Below are 21197 nucleotides of genomic sequence, written 5' to 3'. Positions count from 1 at the left end.
ATTGAACTCCATCTGCCACTTCTCCGCCCAACTCTGCATCCTGTCTATATCCCATTGTAATCTACAACAACCTTCTACCTTCTACCTATCCACAACCCCTCCAAACTCCGTGTCATCTGCAAACTTACTAATCCATCCCTCCACTTCCTCATCCAAGTCATTTATAAATGAAAAAAATCACAAAGAGCAGGGGTCCCAGAACAGATCCCTGCAGAACACCACTGGTCACTGACGTCCAGGCAAAATAGCCATCTACTACCACCCTCTGCCTTCTGTGGGCGAGCCAACTCAGAATCCATGCAACCAAGTTTCCATGTATCCCATGCCTCATGACTTTCTGGATGAGCCTACCATGGGGAACCTTGTCAAACACCTTACTAAAGTCCATGTACACCACATTCACTGCTCTACCTTCATCAATTTGTCAGGCTTGTGAGGCACGACCTGCCCCTCACAAAGCCATGTTGACTATCCCTAATAAGGCTATGCTTCTCCAAATGCTTGTAAATCCTGTCCCTAAGAATCCTCTCCAATAGTTTGCCCACCACTGATGTAAGACTCACTGGTCTATAATTCCTGGGATTATCCCTATCACTTTTCTTGAACAACGGAACAACATTTGCCATCCTCCAATCCTCTGGCACCACTCCTGTGGCCAGTGAGGACGCAAAGATCATCGTCAACGGCCCAGTAATCTCTTCCCTCGCTTCCCATAGTAACCTGGGGTGTATCCCATCTGGCCCCAGGGACTTATCTATCCTAATGCTTTTCAGAAGCTCCAACACTACCTCTTTCTTAACCTCAACATGTTCCAGCACATTAGCCTGTTCTACGCTGACCTCACATTCGTCAAAGTCCCTCTCCCTGCTGAACACTGATGCAAAGTATTCATTAAGGGCCTCCCCTACCTCCTCCACCTCCAGGCACGCTTCCCTCTTTATCCCTGAGCGGTCCTACCCTCACTCCAGTCATCCTCCTGTTCTTCACGTATGAGTAGAACGCCTTGGGGTTTTCCTTAACTCTACTCACCAAGGCCTTCTCATGTCCCCTTTTGCTTCCTAAACCTTAAGGATTCTTCCTTCTTCCTCCTTCCTCTTGACTAAATGTTCCACCTCTCCATGTTTCCTTCACCCTACCATACTTTCCGTCTCAGTGGGACAAACCCATCCAGAACCCCATGCAAGTGTTCCCTAAATAACGTCCACATTTCCACTGTGCATTTCCCTGAGAGCATCTGTTCCCAATTTACGTTCTCAAGTTCCTGCCTAATACCATCATAATTAGCCCTCCCCCAATTAAATACTTCCCCCATCATCTGCTCCTATCCTTGCTCATGGCTATGCTATGCTTGATGCCCGATTTCCTGGCATGGCTCACGAAGATTTCCTTTTGTACCAGTGCTCAGTACGTGCTCTGTCCCACGAAAACAAGAAGCAGGTGAACAATATCTACCCTCACACCAATTGGCTCATGATTCCGGACACCTAATATTTGGTGAAATGAAACCAATGCATCAACGTGGGCTCTCATTAAGTAAATCATTACTGTCCTCAAGAAATGGCTTCAGGTATCCAGACTGATTAAGTCGGGTGTCTTAGAGTGGCACCGAAAGAGCCGGAGGACACTTCCCTGCATAACTAGTCAAACACTCAAGGGAGAGGCAAGATGAAGGAACAGAAACTTAACTCAGTCTTCACAATCAGCACCCTCAAACTGTATAAATCATCACGGCAACAAGACTAGCACCACCACCAAGTTCAGCAAAACCAATTGTTCACCGGTTCTGGTATTTGAACTTCACATTCCTTGATGATCGCTCTCCAGTTATACCGTCTTCAGACTTGTTATCTTGCATGTTGTGATTATAACCTCTCCCGCCCTACAGAGACCTTTCCTTTCGACTCTCTCCTCCCCCGCTCCTGTTGCATCCATACCCTGGGCCTCAGGACCCTCCACTCTTCCCCTGCACTCTCTACATCACAGTTGTTCAAGCAGCCTCCTCCGGAGTTCTCATCCCAAATACTCTGCCTTATTACCCCTCTCACTCAGTGGGGTGACAATCTTCAACGTCATCGCCTCCAGCAGTAGACAATTAATCCACCGGTTCGAGCAAAGTGGAGTTAATATAATCTGTCAGAATGCATTAATTACAGGAGTATTCACAATAGCTAAGAAAGGCCCGTTTGAACAGGTGGGGCTGTTGGAGAAAACAAGGGGTTATTTGATGAATGCTTTAGCAATACATCCAAATGGTGTCAACAACCCAATCTCCTTCACAAACTTTCCTCCTCACTAACCTAGAATTAATTCAGATCAGTACACCAGGAATACAGAGATAGGGAGGGGCTCTGTTCTGGAGTTTGGTAACATGACACAACCTCATCAGTGCATGGTCACTGTTGAGCATCCTCACACACTTGAAAATGAGTTAACAGTCTCCACACAACAAGGTGAGCAAGAGAGTATCAAAGAAAGAGGATGAGAAATAACTAAAAGTTAAGTCTACTTACTTCAAGATTCATCAAGAGCTCAGTTTTCCCCAAAAGGTGCCTAAGTCTTTTATTTGATGGAATAATGCCTCAACCCAAAGTGAGCTGTGGTTTCAGAAATTACCCTTTAACATACCTTCCTTGAAATCTTTGAGTGCCTGTTCTCGGTCACACTGTTCCCGATCACTGTGAAGAGACTGGACTGGGATCCCTTGCAGGCTGAAATCACTCGATAAGTCATCAACTCTAGAACAAGATAAATTCACAACATCAATCCCCATCCACCAAATACACTCAGACTAAAACATTGTTCTGAACGCCCTCCTGTTGAAACTGTGAGTAAGTGGGCGGTACGGTTCTACCTACATTAACCTCCGGCATCAAGTACTCTGCACAGATTAACTGCCAATTCAGGACAATATTGGCTCCATCATCATCTTCTGCAGAGTAACATACTACATTTTAAATTAACATACATTTGGTTGCTTCTTCTTGCCCTGTTGGCCCTAAACATTTGTCCTGCATTTACACTGAAAGTTCACTATAAAACACAGTGAAATCAGAAACCAATGGGTTATCAGTAGTTGACAAACTCCTACAGATGGTTTGCATCACAGCCTGGTATTGAAGCTCCAATGCATGGGAACGCAAGAGGCTACAGAGAGTGGTGGGACTCAGCCAGCTCCATCATGGGTACAGCTCTCCCCACCATTGAGGACATCTGCAAGAGGCGACATCTCAGGAAGGCGACATCCATCACTGGGGACCCCCACCATCTGGGCCGTGCCCTCTTCTCGATGCTGCTTCATTTCTAATGAAGCCGAGTCTGAATTTGTAACGTGGGCACAGACTGTTGTATATTTTAGGAGTTTTGAATGGAACTAAGCACTGTGGAATCATCTGCAAACACACCTGCTACTAACTTTATGATATAGGTCATTGATGAAGTGGCTGAAGATGCACGTGTCTAGGAAATGGTCCTTAGGAACTCCCGCTTAGGAACCTGGGGTTAAAATGACTGGCTTTGAACAATCACTATCATCTTCCTTTACGCTAGGTATGACTCCAGTCTGTGGAGAACTCTGCCCTGATTCCCACTGGGAATTCCTGGATGCCACATCCTGATATCAAGAGGAACTTGTAAATTAAATTACAATATAGGAGCAAAATTAGGCCATTCGGCCCACCGAGTCTGCTCCACCATTCAATCAAGGCTGATTTTATTTTTCAACCCCAATCTCCCACCTTCGCCCTGTAATCCTCAACCCCGTTAACAACCAAGAACCTATCAACCTCTGCCTTAAATACACCAGATGTCTTGGCCCCCACAGCCGTCTGTGGCAACGAATTCCACAGATTCACCACCTTCTGGCTGAAGAAATTCCACCTCATCTCAGTTTTAAAGGGATGTCCCTTTATTCTGAAGCTATGCCCTTGCATCCACATCCACTCAGTAGGTTTTAATGAGATCTCCCCTCATCCTCTTGAACTCCATCCAGTACAGGCCCAGAGCCATCAAACAATCCTCATACATTAAGCCTTCCATTCCTGGGATCGTTCTTGTGAACCTCCTCTGGACCCTCTCCAGGGCCAGCACATCTCTCCTTGGATAGGGGGCCCAAAATTACTCACAATATTCCAAATGCTCACACTTTGCTCACATTTGAAGTCAGCAGTCAAGTGGTCCGGTGGGATGGAGGGGCAGAAGGACTGTACGTCCTTGGCAAAGATGAGCTGGTTGGGACCAAGGAGTTGGAAACTTGGTATTGGTTTATTATTGTCACTTATACCGAGGTACAGTGAAAAACTTGTCCTGCATACCGATTATACAGATCAATTCATTACACAGTGCAGTTACATTGAGTTAGTACAGAGTGCATTGAGGTAGTACAGGTAAAAACAATAACAGTACAGAGTAAAGTGTCACAGCTACAGAGAAAATGCAGTGCAATAAGGTGCAAGGTCACAACAAGGTAGATTGTGAGGTCAGAGTCCATCTCATCGTATAAGGGAACCGTTCAATAGTCTTATCACAGTGGGATGGAAGCTGTCCTTGAGCCTGGTGACAGAGAACATCATGGATGTATGTGTTTAAAGGCATACATCCGGAGTTTGATGCAATACCGCCCACAGGTCCATATGATTCAAGCTCCAATAGCTCTCAAGCAGCTCGACAACATTGAGGACAACGCCCAATTGATTGACAATCCACCCACCACCTTTTATTCCCTCCGTTAACAGCATAGCCTACAGGATCAATTCCAGTAAAACTTTTTCCTCAGCCCCTCTCAAATTCCTGACCGCCCCCGCAGAAGGGCAGGTGCAACAGAGCAGCAAATTCCAGCTCATCTCCAAGTCACGTATCAGTCTGACTGTTGCTGGGTCAAAATCCTGGAAATCCTTGATCCCGAGGACAACAGTGGATCAAGGACACAGCTCACTAATTCTCACTCAAGGGCAAATATTTGTTTTTTTTTGAAAAAAGTCTTGAGCTTAATGGAAGAACTTTTAGTCCAAACCAGGTGACCAGTGATCATTTTCTAATTTTAAAATCATACATCTTACAGCACAGGATATGATCATTTGGCTCATTATGCTTAACTGAATTGTTGCAAAGACTAATCCAACTAGCTCCACTTAGATCTTATTTTTATATATATACTTAAAGCTACTATTGAATCTACTCTAAAATCCTAAACCCCACTGGGATAAAAGGACGATGCATTACGAAGGTCTCTTCTCCATGAAATTCGCCCACGGGGAGCCCTCACCATAGCTACTGCTCCTAGCACTGCTGAACCTTTGTGCGCTAGTTCATGGAGTGCAGAAAGTAAACAAATCAGGTACAGCAAGCAATTAAGAATGTCAATAGTATGCTGGCCGAAATTAAGGAAGTCTTGCTGCGATTGTAGTGGAGTTTGGTGTGACCACAACTGCAATACAACGTGCCATTTTAGTCATGGTACCCAAGGAAGGATAGACTTCCCTTGGAGGAGCAGTATAGATTCCAAAATGTGAGGGTTACCTTATAAAAAGGCATCAACTAAGATTGGCCTACACTCACCTGAATCTAGGATGCAGTGATCTCGCTCTGATGGACATCATTCTGAATGGATTGACAGGGTGTTTCCTCAGATCGGGAAATGTGGAGCGAGAGAGGGCTTGTTTTCAGGATGTCAGCCATTTAATGTTGAGGCAAGGAGAAATCTCTTTACTCAGAGGGCTGTATATTTTTGGAGTTCTCTAAGTCAGTTATTGAGTGTATTCATGACTGAGATACATAGAACCTGAGACATTGAGGGATGTGGGGACTTGGGTTGGAAGGTAGATGAGGAGCAGGATGAGGAACAATGTCAAATGGTGAAGCAGGTTTGAAGGGCTTGTGGCCCACATCTGCTTCATTTCCTCTGAAGTTGAGTGGGGACCATAGAACACCACAGCACAGTACAGTACAGGCCCTTCGGCCCACAATGTTGTGCCGACACTTTATCCTGCTCTAAGATCTATCTAACCCTTCCCTCCCACATAGCCCCCTATTTTTCTATCATTCATGTGGCCATCTAAGTGTCTCTTAAATGTCTCTAATGTATCTGCCCCCACAATCTCTGCCGGCAGTGCGTTCCACGCACCCACCACTCTGTGTAAAAAAAAACTTACCCCTGACATCCCCCTTATACCTTCCTCCAGTCACCTTAAAATTATGGCCCCTCATGTTAGCCATTGTCGCCCTGGGAAAAAGTCTCTGACTGTCCACTCAATCGATGCCTCTTATCATCTTGTACACCTCTATCAAGTCAAATCTTTGGTTACTTAAACTATTCTGTTGAACCTGTTGATGTAATACTGAAACACAGGAAGGAACCAAGTGTCAACAGCCAGAGAGAGGATCTAATTCTTATGGAAAGCCAGACAATTCCTTTATTCCCATCTCTCACTGTAATGAGAAGGGAAGTTCTCCAGTGTCCTGGCTGATAGATATTTCTCAACCAACAATGCAAATTAGATGATCATTATCATGTTACTGATCATGAGCTCTGTGGTGCGCAGATTAGCTGTGGTATAGCAAACATTACAACTGCACTACATCCCAATAGCACCTGTTTAAGTTTTGAAATGCTTTTGAACACCTTGGTCAAAAAAGCTACCACAGAAATGTAAGGAGGATCTTTCTGTAATCAAAGCATTTGATCACTGCACATCCTGAGGTGGATTAGTGCCTGGCAGTGATTCAGACGCTGTTGTCTACAGGAGCAATGAAACATTTTGATGGCATTTACCAAGCCACTCTCAGTCACAATAACTCAATCATCATAGGTCAAACACCTCTCTGTTGACAGCAGCTATTCCCCCATGTAGAATCTCTGGGTCCTTGTATTGGTATTGGTTTAGTATTGTCACTTGTATGGAGGTACAGTGAAAAACTTGTCTTGCATACTGATTGTACAAGTCAATTCATTACACAGTGCAGTTACATTGAGTTAGTACAGAGTGCATTGATGTAGTACAGGTAAAAACAATGACAGTACAGAGTAAAGCGTCACAGCTACAGAGAAAGTGCAGTGCAATAAGGCGCAAGGTCACAACAAGGCTCTGAACAGACATGTTCCGATGAGACAGGGGAGTTGTGATAGGATACAGGAACCGTGGTGTACGAAGGCTATAATAAATCTAGTCAAAACGAAAAGGAAAAGAAAAGCATACAAAAGGTACAGAGAACTAGGTAATGTTAGAGATCTGGAGGAGTACAAAGCTAAAAGGAAGGAACTTAAGAAAGAGATTAGGAGAGCCAGAAGGGGACATGAGAAGGCCTTGGTGGGCAGGATCAAGGAAAACCCCAAGGCGTTCTACAAGTATGTGAAGAGTAAGAGGATGAAATGCGAAAGGATAAGGCCTATCAAGTGCAGCAGGGGGAAAGTGTGTATGGATCCGGAAGAAATAGCGGAGGTACTTAATGAATACTTTACGTCAGTATTCACCACGGAAAAAGATCTGGGGGATTGCAGTGGGGACTTGCAGCAGCCTGAAAAGCTTGAGCATGTAGATATTAGAAAAGAGGAGGTGCTGGAACTTTTGGAAAGCATCAAGTTAGATAAGTTGCCGGGACCGGATGAGGTGTACCCCAGGTTGCTGTGGGAGGTGAGGGAAGAGATTGCGGAGCCTCTGACGATGATCTTTGTGTCATCCATGGAGACAGGAGAGGTTCCGGAAGATTGGAGGGTTGCGGATGTTGTTCCCTTATTCAAGAAGGGGAGCAGGGATAGCCCAGGGAACTATAGACCGGTGAGTCTTACCTCAGTGGTTGGTAAGCTGATGGAGAAGATCCTGAGAGGCAGGATTTATGAACATTTGGAGAGGTATAATATGATTAGCAATAGTCAGCATGGCTTTGTTAAGGGCAGGTCCTGTCTTACGAGCCTGATTGAATTTTTTGAGGATGTGACTAAGCACATCGATGAAGGGAGAGCAGTAGATGTAGTGTATATGGATTTCAGCAAGGCATCTGATAAGGTACCCCATGCGCGGCTTATGGAGAAGGTGAGGAGACATGGGATCCAAGGGGACATTGCAGTGTGGATCCAGAACTGGCTGGCCCACAGAAGGCAGAGAGTGGTTGTTGAAGGGTCATTTTCTGAGTGGAGGTCAGTGATCAGTGGTGTACCTCAGGGATCTGTACTGGGACCCTTACTATTTGTGATTTTTATAAATGACCTGGATGAGGAAGAGGAGGGGTGGGTTAGTAAGTGTGCGGATGACACGAAGGTTGGGGGTGTTGTGGATAGTTTGGAGGGCTGTCAGAGGTTACAGAGGGATATAGATAGGATGCAGAGTTGGGCTGAGAAGTGGCAGATGCAGTTCAACCCAGATAAGTGTGAAGTGGTTCATTTTGGTAGGTCAAATATGTTGGTGGAATATAGTCTTAACGGTAGGACTCTTGGCAGTGTGGAGGATCAGAAGGATCTTGGGGTCCGAGTCCATAGGAAGCTCAAAGTGGCGGCGCAGGTTGACTCTGTGGTTAAGAAGGCATATGGTGTATTGTCCTTCATCAATCGGGGAATTGAATTTAGGAGCCGGGAGGTAATGTTGTAGCTATATAGGTCCCTGGTCAGACCCCACTTGGAGTACTGTGCTCAGTTCTGGTCGCCTCACTACAGGAAAGATGTGGAAGCCATAGAGAGGGTGCAGAGGAGATTTACAAGGATGCTGCCTGGAATGCGGAGCATGCCTTATGAAAGCAGGTTGAGGGAACTCGGCCTTTTCTCCTTGGAGAGACAGAGGATGAGGGGGGACCTGATAGAGGTGTATAAGATGATGAGAGGTATTGATAGGGTAGATAGTCAGAGGCTTTTCCCCAGGGCTGAATTGGTGGCCACAAGAGGACATAGGTTTAAGGTGCTGGGGAGTAGATATAGAAGAGATGTCAGGGGTAAGTTTTTTACTCAGAGAGTGGTGAGTGCATGGAATGGGCTGCCGGAAATGGTGGTGGAGGCTGATACGATAGGGTCTTTCAAGAAACTGTTAGATAGGTATATGGAGCTGAGTAAAATAGAGGGCTGTGGGTAAGCCTAGTAATTTCTAGGGTAGGGACATGTTCGGCACAGCTTTGTGGGCCAAAAGGCCTGAATTGTGCTGTAATTGTTCTATGCTCTAAGGTACATCGTGAGGTTAGAGTCCATCTTGTCATATAAGGGAACCGTTCAATAGTCTTATCACAGTGGGGTACACTTCCAGGCACTAATTTCAAGGAAAGGCGAAGAATCACTGCTGTCACACAGGTGCCACAGTACTTACATGATCTTTCTTCCAACAAAAATGATGACTTTGTCCTCAGGTTTCATGCATTCAATGAAGTGAAGTGTATAGCTTCTTTTCTCTTCTTCAGGGATAACCAATACATTTTGCTCCACTGTCTCTACTGCCTGCAAGAAACATGATTAAATATCATCCTACAAGTACCCTCCTGCTTTGTCTGTTCTATAGACACATTCATTCTGTTGACAGGTATACACTGCGACTACACTCAGTGTTACCCTGCAGAGCTCTGATCGTTCTAGCACTCTTGGTCCTCCAGTGTGAATGCTGAAAGGGAGTTACCTCTCAATGCTTTAAAAAAGTATGTTCACTGTGTGCCATTCCAGGAAATGGGCACAAATCCAGCAATGAGTCGCTCCACAGTTCGGAGTGGAGAGACTAGTCTTGGGCAGGTTGGGGCAAGCAATGCAGCCGCTCAATGCGGAGACCTGGGGCTTAGGACAACACTGTGACTGGCACGGTGTGTCTGGGCCATTGTTGGGGATTGGCGGTACCTCTTAGACTGTCTGGATCCTGTGGGGTGTCCCACACTAGCTGGTCACCACAGAGGAGCCACTGCCAATCCCCAACACTCCCCGTGCTGTCCAGGGTGTAGTCCCAAGCCCCACACGTCAGCACTGGACAACCACTCCACTTACCCCAGTGCACCCACACTGGCAACCTCTTCACGCCGAGCCACGGTGATTCATTGAGGTGGGCGCAGAAGGCAGTGGCTTGTGTTAAGGTTCTCAGCACAGTGGTACACGGAAGCTAGGAGGGCAGCAGTGTGTGGCACAGCAGCACGAGAGAGGATAGAGGTCTGTACCAGCTTCTCGGTACAGCAGCTGGGGAGGACGGGTTTACACTGGGTTCCCATCACAGTAGCAGGGAGGGGGAGGACCCGCACCAGGTTCCACCTACTTATAGTAATCATTTCCTCAGCACTCTCATTCCTGGGAACACATCCGAGCACCACAAGGTACCAGTGTAAACTTGTTGTGCACATGGGATTCCTGGGTCGGTGGAGCAAAGTTGCATCTCTGGAATAAAGGCACCCTGGTCAGAAAACTGATCTTATTTTTGACAGCACTTTCTTTTATCACTCTTCACGCTCACTGCCTCTGTATTTACACAGAGCATCGAACAGTACAGTACAGCACAGCAACAGGCCCCTCAGCCCATGATCACACCGACTATGATGCCAAATTAAACTAAACCTATCTGCGTCCACATGGTCCAAATCCCTCCATTTGCTGCCTGTTCACGTGCCTGTCTAAATGCCTCTTAAATGCCAAAATTGTATTTACTTCCACTGCCACCCCTGGCAGCATGTCCAACCATTCTCCGTGTAAAACAAAATTTACCCTGCACATCTCCTTTAAACTTTCCCCCTCTCACCTTAAAGCTGTGTCCTCCAGTATTTGACATTTCTATCCTGGGAAAAAGACCTTGACCATCTACCCTATCCATGCCTCCCATAATCTTATAAAACCTCTATGGGGTGGCACGGTAGCGTAGTGGTTAGTGCGACGCTATTACAGCGCCAGCGATCGGGGTTCGATTCCCGTCGCTGTCTGTAAGGAGTTTGTACGTTCTCCCCGTGTCTGTGTGGGTTTCCTTTGGGTGCTCCGGTTTCCTCCCACATTCTAAAGACTTACGGGTAGGTTAACATGGGTTTAAAATGGGCGGCGCAGACTCCTTGGGCTGGAAGGGCCTGTTTCCATGCTGTAAATGAAGTTTTTTTTTAAGTTTTATCAGGCCTCCTCTCAGCCTCTGATGCTCCAGAGAAAACAATCTAAGATTGTCCAACCTTATAGCGAATACTCTCTAATCCAGGCAGCATCCTGGTGAACTTCTTCTGTAGTCTCTCTAAAGTCTCCACATCCTTCCTATAATGGGACGGCCAAAACTGCACAGAATACTCCAAATGTGGCCTGACCAAAGTTTTATACAGCTGCAACATGACTTTCTGAGTTTTATACTCAAATGTATTTAAAAAAAACTTTGGGCATCCTAGCTCCTTAACTAATTTTTAACCCCTGCAAAGGTGGTGTGTGTAGCTCTGTACACAGCTCAGCATCCTGGTGCTGTATGTGGTACATCAAATACTTAACCTACTTCAAAACTTGCAAAAATCTCCATTTATAAGCAACGTGCTCTTTTACAATGCTGCTGTTGCAATGTAAATTAAATTAATTTTCTTTCAAGTACTGAAGGTTGAAACAAATGAAAAACAAATTTTATTTGAAACAAATAGAAGTTTTCCTGTACTCACTGCCAAATCCAGGGTTCCTACACAAACCATCATTGGATTCTTCAGATATGATTTGGATAATCTCCGAACTCCATCAGGCCATGTTGCACTGGGGTGGGAGGAGAAAGGGTTAACTAAGGGTTAACTGTGGTGTCCCTAGCTCAGCATGTAATTCAATGTACTTACAAACTGCTCCAGTAAAGGGAAAGCAAGGCTGATCTCAAACTACGCAGAGGCATTTCTATGCATACAGCTGACAACAGTGGCCTTTGCTCATGTTACCCCATTTCACCAGTTCCCTGAAAGAACGCAATGCTGGGATATAGTTTTATGGGCAGCTGCTACCAGTTGGCATCTCTGCCAGAGCTGGGAATTGATTTGAGTTAATTGATTTGAGCTACCCGAGTTCCACGGATAACTGATGCCCCAGAGTGATGGCCATGGTGCTAAGATACAGTACCGTTCATTGTTGCTATCTGCTATTAAATCTGCCAATGGAATGAACCTGATGGGCTCTGCTGTCAATGTGGGCACAATCAGCAGCAGGGTCCCAATCTTACAGCCATTGTACTCGCTATGCAACACCTCAAATCCCTCTACTGCCACTCTATCAAGCACAGAGAACATGCATTAAATTTTTTCAATCAATTGCATAGGCTTGATTTTTTTTGCCAGAAAATTACTTGGAGTATATCTGGTACTATTTTATACCTAGTCATTATTGTCTGTCTATCCGGTCGTATGTCCAAAATAATCTTCATAATCTGAGGTTCAAATCCCATATCCAGCATTCGATCTGCCTCATCCAACACCTTTAAAAGGAAGATGAGATAAACTTAGCAGGAAAAATTATGGATTTACCCAATACGGGGCATTATAGCCCTTTCCAGTATGGTGGTCAGTGTGATATTGGTATAGTGAAGCACAATTCTATCAGCAGATTGAAAGCATGTAGCAGATGGAAATAAAATGCTAAAGTGTCTAATTTTACAATAGTTACTGAATAGCATCTGCATACATGACTCTCACAATCCCCAGTGTGAAACTCCACTCCCCCACAACATTATGCTATGTGACACAACTATTTTCACCCCACCAGTCAATTGATATATAATTAACAGTCAAGAGCTACCCCTAGAAAAGAGGTGATATGCACCTCTGGCCTCCATTACACAGCCATGTTAACAAGGTGACATTTTGGAGGCAGTTTTTCCATTTACCTAGCTACAATCTCTGGGAAAAAGTTTGATTTAACGATCCTTCTTCTTGAGTAATCTCAAGCTGAAATTCTGCTGAGAAATGTTAATAACATGCTACCCGCAACACACTGTCCCACTGAGATGTTACTGGGCATGAATAAGAATGCTGTCATCTCAGACTTTGTGATTTGACTATCAAGCCTAGCAATACATGGGCTGAAAATTTACTAATAACTGATCATATAGGGAGAAGCTGAAAGGGCAATGTGGATCATTAAGAGATGGATCATGTGGATCATTAAGAAAGGGCAATGTGGATCATTGAGAACTTCCAAGCTTGTATCAAGGTTTGCTTGGACACTGAGTGGAAGTGAAGCCACTCTCTGAAATTCACTACCCTTCGGTTGTCAGTGTCTGATAAGATGTGTTTGCTTGTTCACAAGGAACAAGTACCCAGTATGGGTAACGTTAGATCTACGACTAGCTGATGGCTGCCACAACATACAAGATGATGATCCTCACTCAGCTACTTTTTTGGAACATCAGGTCAGAGAAAAGGGAGTTTGAAGCCCCAATAGGCTTTGGTGTGCTTCACCTGTGAGTATTTGCCATCAGCACTGCCACAAACATTTTAGCAAAGGTAAAATAAACATTTAACTAATTAATTATCCAGAAAGGTGGGTAGATGCTTTCTGCATGACTTAAAGGCAAGAAAACATTATTGCATCTCCCAAAGCCACTCATAAACTCAACAGAGAACCAACAAAAACATGAATTTATACTACGAAAATTTAAAAAAGTGGACACTTGAATTAAAAACAGAAAATGTTGGTTAGGCATGGTCAGGCTACATCTGTGGAAAGGGCTAGCATTTCAGGTTAAAGACTTGTTGTCTGAACACATGATGTTTTTATACAATGGCTTTAATGTGGTAACTTTCAAAACACTGATGTACCTGAATTACCTTGAACTACAAGGGAATAAATCACAAGGACAAAGTAGTAAGGTATATAGAAACAGAAATGAGGTTACAGGAAGATAGTGCAAACTCCACACACACACACAGCACTGGAGGTCAGGATTGAACGGGCTTGCTGAAGCTGCAAGATGCGGCAGTATCTGCAGCCCCACTGTGCCACCTTGTGGATGCATTGGTTGTAACTTTCTAACAATCCTTCGATTCTGGAGAAGTAGAGGATTGGAAATATTGCACCATAATACTCCAATTCAGGAATGGATGGAGGTAAAAGGCCGATATATCTAACAGTTATTGTTGGAAAAAAAAATTTAGGATCAATTAGTAAAGAGGTAATAGCAGCACATTTTGAAAAATCATAATTTAATCAAACATAGCTTCATGAAGGAGAATTCTTGTCTGACTTATTTGGCTGCTGTAAATTACCCCTAGTGTATCTGGGGCTTGTTGAGGGGAATGTGGGGAAAATAAAATAGGATTAGTCTAAATGTGTGCATGATGTGCAGTGGGCTAAAAATATGTGTTTTAGATTATATACATATCTGGACAACTATATGAAATACAGAAAGCTAGCACACAAATGTAGCTAGTATTAGGAAAAGCTAATGGAATGTTAGCCCTTACTTTGAGGAGGTCAAGTATAAAAGTAGTCTCACTGCAACTCAACAAGATGCTAGTGAGACCCTATCTACAATACCGCAAACAATTTTGGTCCCATTTAAAGAAAGACGTTATTTTATTGGATGTGATTCAAAGCAGATTCACCAGGATTGGTCCTTCCATACATGGGATAATAAGGAAAGATCAAACAGGTTGGGACTCCATTCATCGTAGAGTGCAGAAGAATGAAAGGCAATCTTACTGACACAAGTGAGATTCTTTGGGGGCTTGAGAGGATAAATGCTGAGATGTATTCTCTTATAGAAGAGTCCAGAACCAGAGTGCATGACTTCAGAATTAGGGGGCACCTATTTAAGACTGAAATGAGCAAAAATTTCTTCTCTCAGAGGTAGAGTCTTTGGAACCCCTTGCCACAAAGAGCATTGGGGGGCAGATTCCTTGTAAGATGGAGACAGAATCCTGATCAGAAAGGGAAGCCAGGATTATGGTGAAAAGGTAGGAAAGTGGGCTTAGAACCAGAGAACAATACAGGCCCTTCGGCCCACCACGTTGTGCCGACCTTCAAACCACTCTTAAGACTATCTAACCCCTTCCTCCCACATATCCCTCTATCTTAAATTCCTCCATAAGCTTATCTAACAATCTCTTGAACTTGACCAACGTATCAGCCTCCACCACCACCCCTGGCAGCGCATTCCATGCACCAACCACTCTCTGGGTGAAAAACCTCCTTCTGACGTCTCCCTTGAACTTCCCACTCATTACCTTAAAGCCATGCCCTCTTGTATTGAGCATTGGTGCCCTGGGAAAGAGGCGCTGGCTGTCCACTCTATCTATTCCTCTCAGTATCTTGTATACCTCTATCATGTCTCCCCTCATCCTCCTCCTCTCCAATGAGAACAGCCCTAGCTCCTTTAGTCTCTCCCCATAATCCATACTCCCTAATCCAGGCAGCATCCTGGTAAATCTCCTCTGCACCCTTTCCAACGTTTCCACATCCTTCCTATGATGAGGCGACCAGAACTGGACTCAGTACTCTAAGTGTTTTGTAAAGCTGTATCATTATTTCACGGCTCTTAAACTCGATCCCACTACTTATGAAAGCTAACATCCCATAAACTTTCTTAACTACCCTATCCACCTGTGTGGCAACTTTCAGTGATTTGTGGATCTGAACCCCCAGATCCCTCTGCTCCGCCACACTGCCCAGAATCCTGCCATTTACCTTGTATTCCACCTTGGAGTTTGCCTTTCCAAAGTGTACCACCTCACACTTCTCTGGACTGAACCCCATCTGCCACTTATCAGCCCAGCTCTGCATCCTATCAATATCCCTCTATAAGCTTCGACAGCCCTCCACACTATCCACAACACCACCGATCTTTGTGTCATCTGCAAACTTGCTAACCCAGCCTTCCACCCGCTCATCTAAGTCATTAATAAATATCACAAAAAGTAGAGGTCCCAGAACTGATCCCTGTGGGACACCACTAGTCACAGCCCTCCAATCCGAATGCACTCCCTCCACCACAACCCTCTGCCTTCTACAGGCAAGCCAATTCTGAATCCACATGGCCAAGCCTCCCTGGATCCCTTGGCCTCTGACCTTCTGAAGAAGCCTACCATGCGAAGCCTTGTCAAACACCTTACTAAAATCCATGTAGACCACATCCACTGCACTACCCTCATCAATCTTCCTGGTCACCTCCTCAAAGAACCCTATCAGGCTAGTGAGGCAAGATCTTCCCTTCACAAATCCATGCTGGCTGTCCCTAATCAGTCCATGATTTTCTAAATGATCACAGATCCCATCTCTTAGAATCCTTTCTAGCAGCTTACCCACCACAGACGTAAGGCTCACTGGTCTGTAATTCCCTGGACTATTCCTACTACCTTTTTTGAATAAGGGGACAACATTCGCCACCCTCCAATCCTCTGGTACCATCCCTGTGGACAACGAGGACTCAAATATCCTAGCCAAACGGTTTAGCAATCTCCTCCCTCGCTTGCAGAAGGTCAGGTTAGCTGAGTGGCGGAGCAGGTTCGAGGGGTGGTTAACCTACTCCTGCTCCGTCCTCTTACAGTCTAATAACCAAGTAAACCAATATCTAAACTATACAACAGCCAAGTGACAACTAACTAAAAGAGAAATATCTCAAAATCTGTCTTTGTTCTATTTTCATTTTCGGGTTTGCACTAATTTTGCTCCTTAGCTCAAATATTTTCTACAGAATGGTTGTGTTCCAGATACTGGAACTACTGGACTGGACAGGTTGGGTTCCCCCCACCTGCCCCCAGAGTATAGGAGGGCGAAGGGTGACCTTAGAGACATTTATAAAATCATGTGGGGCATAGAGAAGGTGAATGGTCACTTTCTCAGGGTAGGGGAGTCTAAAACTAGAGGGGATAGGTTTAAGGTGGGAGGGGAAAAAATTAAAAAGGGACCTGAGGGGTAAGATTCCCCCCTCCCCACACACAGAGGGTGGTGGGCATAGGGAAAGTGCTGCCAGAGGAAGTGGTCGAGGCAGGTATAATTACAGTGTTTGAAAGACATTTAGACAGGTACATGGATACGAAAGGCTTAGGGGGATATGGGCTAAATGCAGGCAAATGGGACTAGCTCAGTTAGGCAACTTGGTCAGCATGGATGAGTTGGGCTGAAGGGTCAGTTTCTGTGCTGTATAACTTTATGCTTCCTGACAGTTCATCCATAATGGGTATTGGTATATTATTGTCACTTGTACCCAGGTACAGTGAAAAACTTGTCTTGCATAAAGTTCATACAAATCAATTCATTACACAGTGCAGTTACACTGAATTAGTACAGAGTGCATTGATGTAGTACAGGTAAAAACAATAACAGTACAGAGTAAACTGTCACAGCTACAGAGAAAGTGCAGTGCAATAAGGTGCAAGGTCCAGCCCTGTAAGAATATTTAAAAGAACATTATTAGTGATAGTCAGTGACATAGAGTTTAAATTTAAAAGTGTAGAACGATTATAGTAAGGGTAATGAGTAGATCTGTGGAGAGCAGCTTGCAACAAGTCGCCATGCTCCGGCGCCATCTTGCTTTACCCAGCAAGTAATGGGGTAAGTTAACATTTGCATTTCACCTCAATTTGCATTTTCTTTCTTATACAACCCACATTCCAATTGACCTCATCAGCAACTAGACAAAGATCAAAAGAAACATTAATCCAGGCTGCTAGTAATTTGGGGCCATACATATTGCTACTGAGAGGTTAGTGTGCTATCTAACATCACTGCGGGCTGCCCAAACCCAAAGGCAATAGCTTTGATTCTTACTCTGGAGGCCTGAACAGATAATCTTGGCTGGTGTGTCCATTGCAGAACCAAGGGAGGGCTCCAACGTCAGTGGGATAGTACTGAGGGGAGGGCTGAATTGTTGGGAGAGGGCACTAGTGAGGTAGGGACACATTGTTGTCAGTGCCTTTGGGATGGGATATCAAATGATGGCTCCATCCACCCTCTCAGAAGCATAAAAACAGTCCCACCTCACCATTTGAAGGGGATAATGGAATCCTTCCTGCCTCCTGGTTAATAATTATCTTTTAACCAACATCACTACAACTGATCACCGAACTCACTAAAAATTGTGGGATTATACCATGGGCAATTTAGCTGCTCTGTTTGCAATATCATTGTTGTGTTTGCCTACAAAATACTTGTTTTTAACTGGAGTGGAGAGGTAATTATAACCTGAAATGTGCTTTAGGCATCCAAGAGGTTTATTTAAATGGAAGTACCTGTAATTCTTTCCTCGCTAACAGAGTAGGAGATACTACCTTCATACTGCCTTGCCTTCCTTGAAAGCATGGTGAAAAGTGCACACTCCAACAGTTACAAAGAAGAAAAAACTGATGTCCAGATAGCTCATTTTATATCCCATGCCCCTCTTAGAATAGTGGCAGAGGATTTTGTTTCTGTCTCATTTTATTCAAAAAAAAATGGCCCATCACATTATGGTATTAACCTTCCAACAATGGAGAGCTCTCAGTAGATCTTCTTTTAAAGTTGTACTCCCTCAGTACAGCCCTTCAACAGTACAGAGCATCCTCAGGACTGCATTCTCCCTCCCCCTCTGGTTCCCAACAATGCAGGACTCCCTCAGCACTGCTCTAGAATATTAGCCGAGATTATACACTCAGGAATAGGATAGCACAATGCTGTAGCAGTTAGTACACCTGCCTCATAACCCCAGCAACCCAGGTTTATTCCTGAATTATGGTACTGTGTGTGGAGATTACACATTCTCCATGTGACCGTGGGGGTTTTCCTTCAAGTGCTCTGGTTTCCTTCCACATTCCAAAGATGTACCAGTTGGTTAAATGGCCACTGTAAATTGCCCCGAGTGTAGGTGGTTGAATGGAGAATCAGGGGGCATTTATGGACATGTGAGGGAAAGGTGGGGGGGATTTCGATTGATGAGATTGCTCTGTGAGCCAGCATAGCATCAATGGGCCAAATGGCCTCAAGTCATGAGGTATACATGGTATGAAGTTTCAGGAATGGGGCTTGTACCTCCAAACTTTATCACTTTTGTCCTGACTTAAAACAAAAGCATCCTTCTTCATTGAAGTCTTAAGTTCATGTAAAGAAACAGACTTGAGTGTGAATAAGTCTTTCAAACTACATATTACAAACCACAAATTAATAGCAGCTCACACATGGATGAGGCCAATGAATCAGCTACATCACAGACGGAAAACATCAAAAGTTAAAACAACCACAAACTTGGTGGTGTGATGCTGGCAAAGAAATTGCAAACTACTCACTTTTGAATGAGTTTTGTGACTACTTGGCACTGAGCCTGCACATTAAACATGATCGCTGTGAAGCGCCCAGATCAGGTCCAGATTCACTCTATTTTGTTAACCATCAATTCTAAATGGAATGCAGTTGCGGACACTGGGTTAAGACCGCGTCAGTTCCCCTATTCACTGACCAAATAGGTTGTACTCCTCAGACTGATGTAATTGTTCATCTGAAGATCATTCAACCGTCCGGGAGTTGCAATAACAATGTCCACTCCTTTCGTAATGAAGTTAATCTGATCTTTACGGCTTCCTCCTCCATAAATACAAATACTGCAAAATAAAACGTTCTGTAATTAAACATCAAGAAGTTGCAGATGCAAGAATATTAAAAGCCTTTCAAGAGGTACAAACTAAAATCCATTCAAATACATTGATTCAAAACCTAAATTTCCACTGGGAAATCCTCCTTAGGACACAGAACTTCTGCTAGGATTGTCCTGACCTCCTATTATAACTCCGGCAACAGTTAAGTAGCAGCATATCAACGGAGAGGCATTCCCAAAAAGGTCATTGCATCCTGTTATTAACATGATGAAAAGCAGCAAGTTTGGGCAGAAGCTGGTTACATCTTTACCCAAAACACTGGAGATGCTGGAAATGCGAGATCAAGGGAGAAATTGCTGCAAGTACTCAGGATCTCAAGCCACGGAAGCAAGTTCTGAGAACAGATCAGTGAGTTGAAACACTAATTCTGATACTACCTTCACAGAAAATGTGTGACCTTTTTAATGCTTCCAGCAGTTTTTGAAGTCACCACAGAAAACCATCATGAACGCACCAGAAGTTCACTAAGACCATAAGAAATAGGAGCAGGAGGCGGCCATCTGGCCCATCGAGCCTGCTCCGCCATTCAATAAGATCATGGCTGATCTGGCTGTGGACTCAGATCCACCTACCTGCCTTTTCCCCATAACCCTTAATTCCCCTACTATGCAAAAATCTATCTAACTGTGTCTTAAATATATTTAATGAAGTCGCCTTTACTGCTTCCCTGGGCAGAGAGTTCCACAGATTCACTACTCACTGGGAAAAGCAGTTTCTCCTCATCTCTGTCCTAAATCTATTCCCCCGAATCGTGAGGCTACGTCCCCTAGTTCTCATCTCACCTACCAGTGGAAACAACTTTCCTGCCTCTATCTCATCTATCCCTTTCATAATTTTATATGTTTCTATACAAGGACTCCTCTCATTCTTCTAAATTCCAGCGAGTATAGTCCCAGGAGACTCAACCTCTCCTCATAGGCTAACCCCCTCATCTCTGGAATCAAATTGGTCCCACATTACCTTGCCCACACGAGCTGGTTGCTTATTGTAACATCTACGAAAGTCAAAATACCTCAGTAATATCACATGCTAAACATTTCGTCATTCCATTACTTCAGTGCTGCTGCAATTCCTGTTGGTGGATTAAACACTCTTTCACTTCATAACTGCACCCATGATGTCTCCACTGCTTGGTTACCTCTCGCCTAATCTTCAAAGTGATTTCATCATCAGTCATTATAGCTGCTCCCCTGTGCTATCATCTTCTCTCTTTCTTAAGACCTTATAAACAGGTAATATTTAACTTCCAGTCCTAAATATCTTGCAGGCACGTTTCAGTGACTTCAGCGACTTAAACAAAGGACCATTTCAACACAACCTGCCTGAGTACAAATTTGATGACAATATCTTTGTGGACGAAATTTATCTAAAAAAAAGTGTGGCTTATGAACCTGATCTTATAAATGTTGACCTCAGGCTTGAGGAAGTAGTGGCCAATGTAATGGCTACCACATGAGGTATCGTAAAACTCTGATAATTCTACAGGACTTTGGTGATGCCAAACCTGCAGATTTTCCAGACCATTGGATATTACTCTTAGTAATGCTCCAACGTACCTTTAATTCACTTTTTTTTTTAAAAAAGAAGAAAGCTGTTACACAGTATAGTAAATTTTCCAGTGCATCTGGTGAGCTTAAAGGGAATGTGGGAAACGGGGCCCCACCGAGTTTAAAGGGAATGTGGGAAATGGGGCCCCACCGAGTTTA

General features: G+C 44.3%; 1 protein-coding gene across 1 annotated transcript in view; it reads right to left on the bottom strand.

Moving 5' to 3' along the window:
• Positions 1-21197, bottom strand: part of ddx43 (DEAD (Asp-Glu-Ala-Asp) box polypeptide 43) — a 57790-nt gene that overhangs the window by 6290 nt on the left and 30303 nt on the right. Inside the window, exons 9-13 of the mRNA XM_052024845.1 lie at positions 19296-19437; positions 12244-12344; positions 11554-11641; positions 9279-9406; positions 2626-2735 (exon numbers count right to left, since the gene is read on the bottom strand). Coding sequence (XP_051880805.1) covers positions 2626-2735; positions 9279-9406; positions 11554-11641; positions 12244-12344; positions 19296-19437 — 569 coding nt within the window. The remainder of the gene's footprint in view (positions 1-2625; positions 2736-9278; positions 9407-11553; positions 11642-12243; positions 12345-19295; positions 19438-21197) is intronic.

Source organism: Pristis pectinata, chromosome 10, assembly GCF_009764475.1.
Source record: "Pristis pectinata isolate sPriPec2 chromosome 10, sPriPec2.1.pri, whole genome shotgun sequence".
NCBI lineage: Eukaryota > Metazoa > Chordata > Chondrichthyes > Rhinopristiformes > Pristidae > Pristis > Pristis pectinata.
Note: the sequence above shows the minus strand (reverse complement) of the source record. Positions and strands in the feature narration are given on the sequence as shown.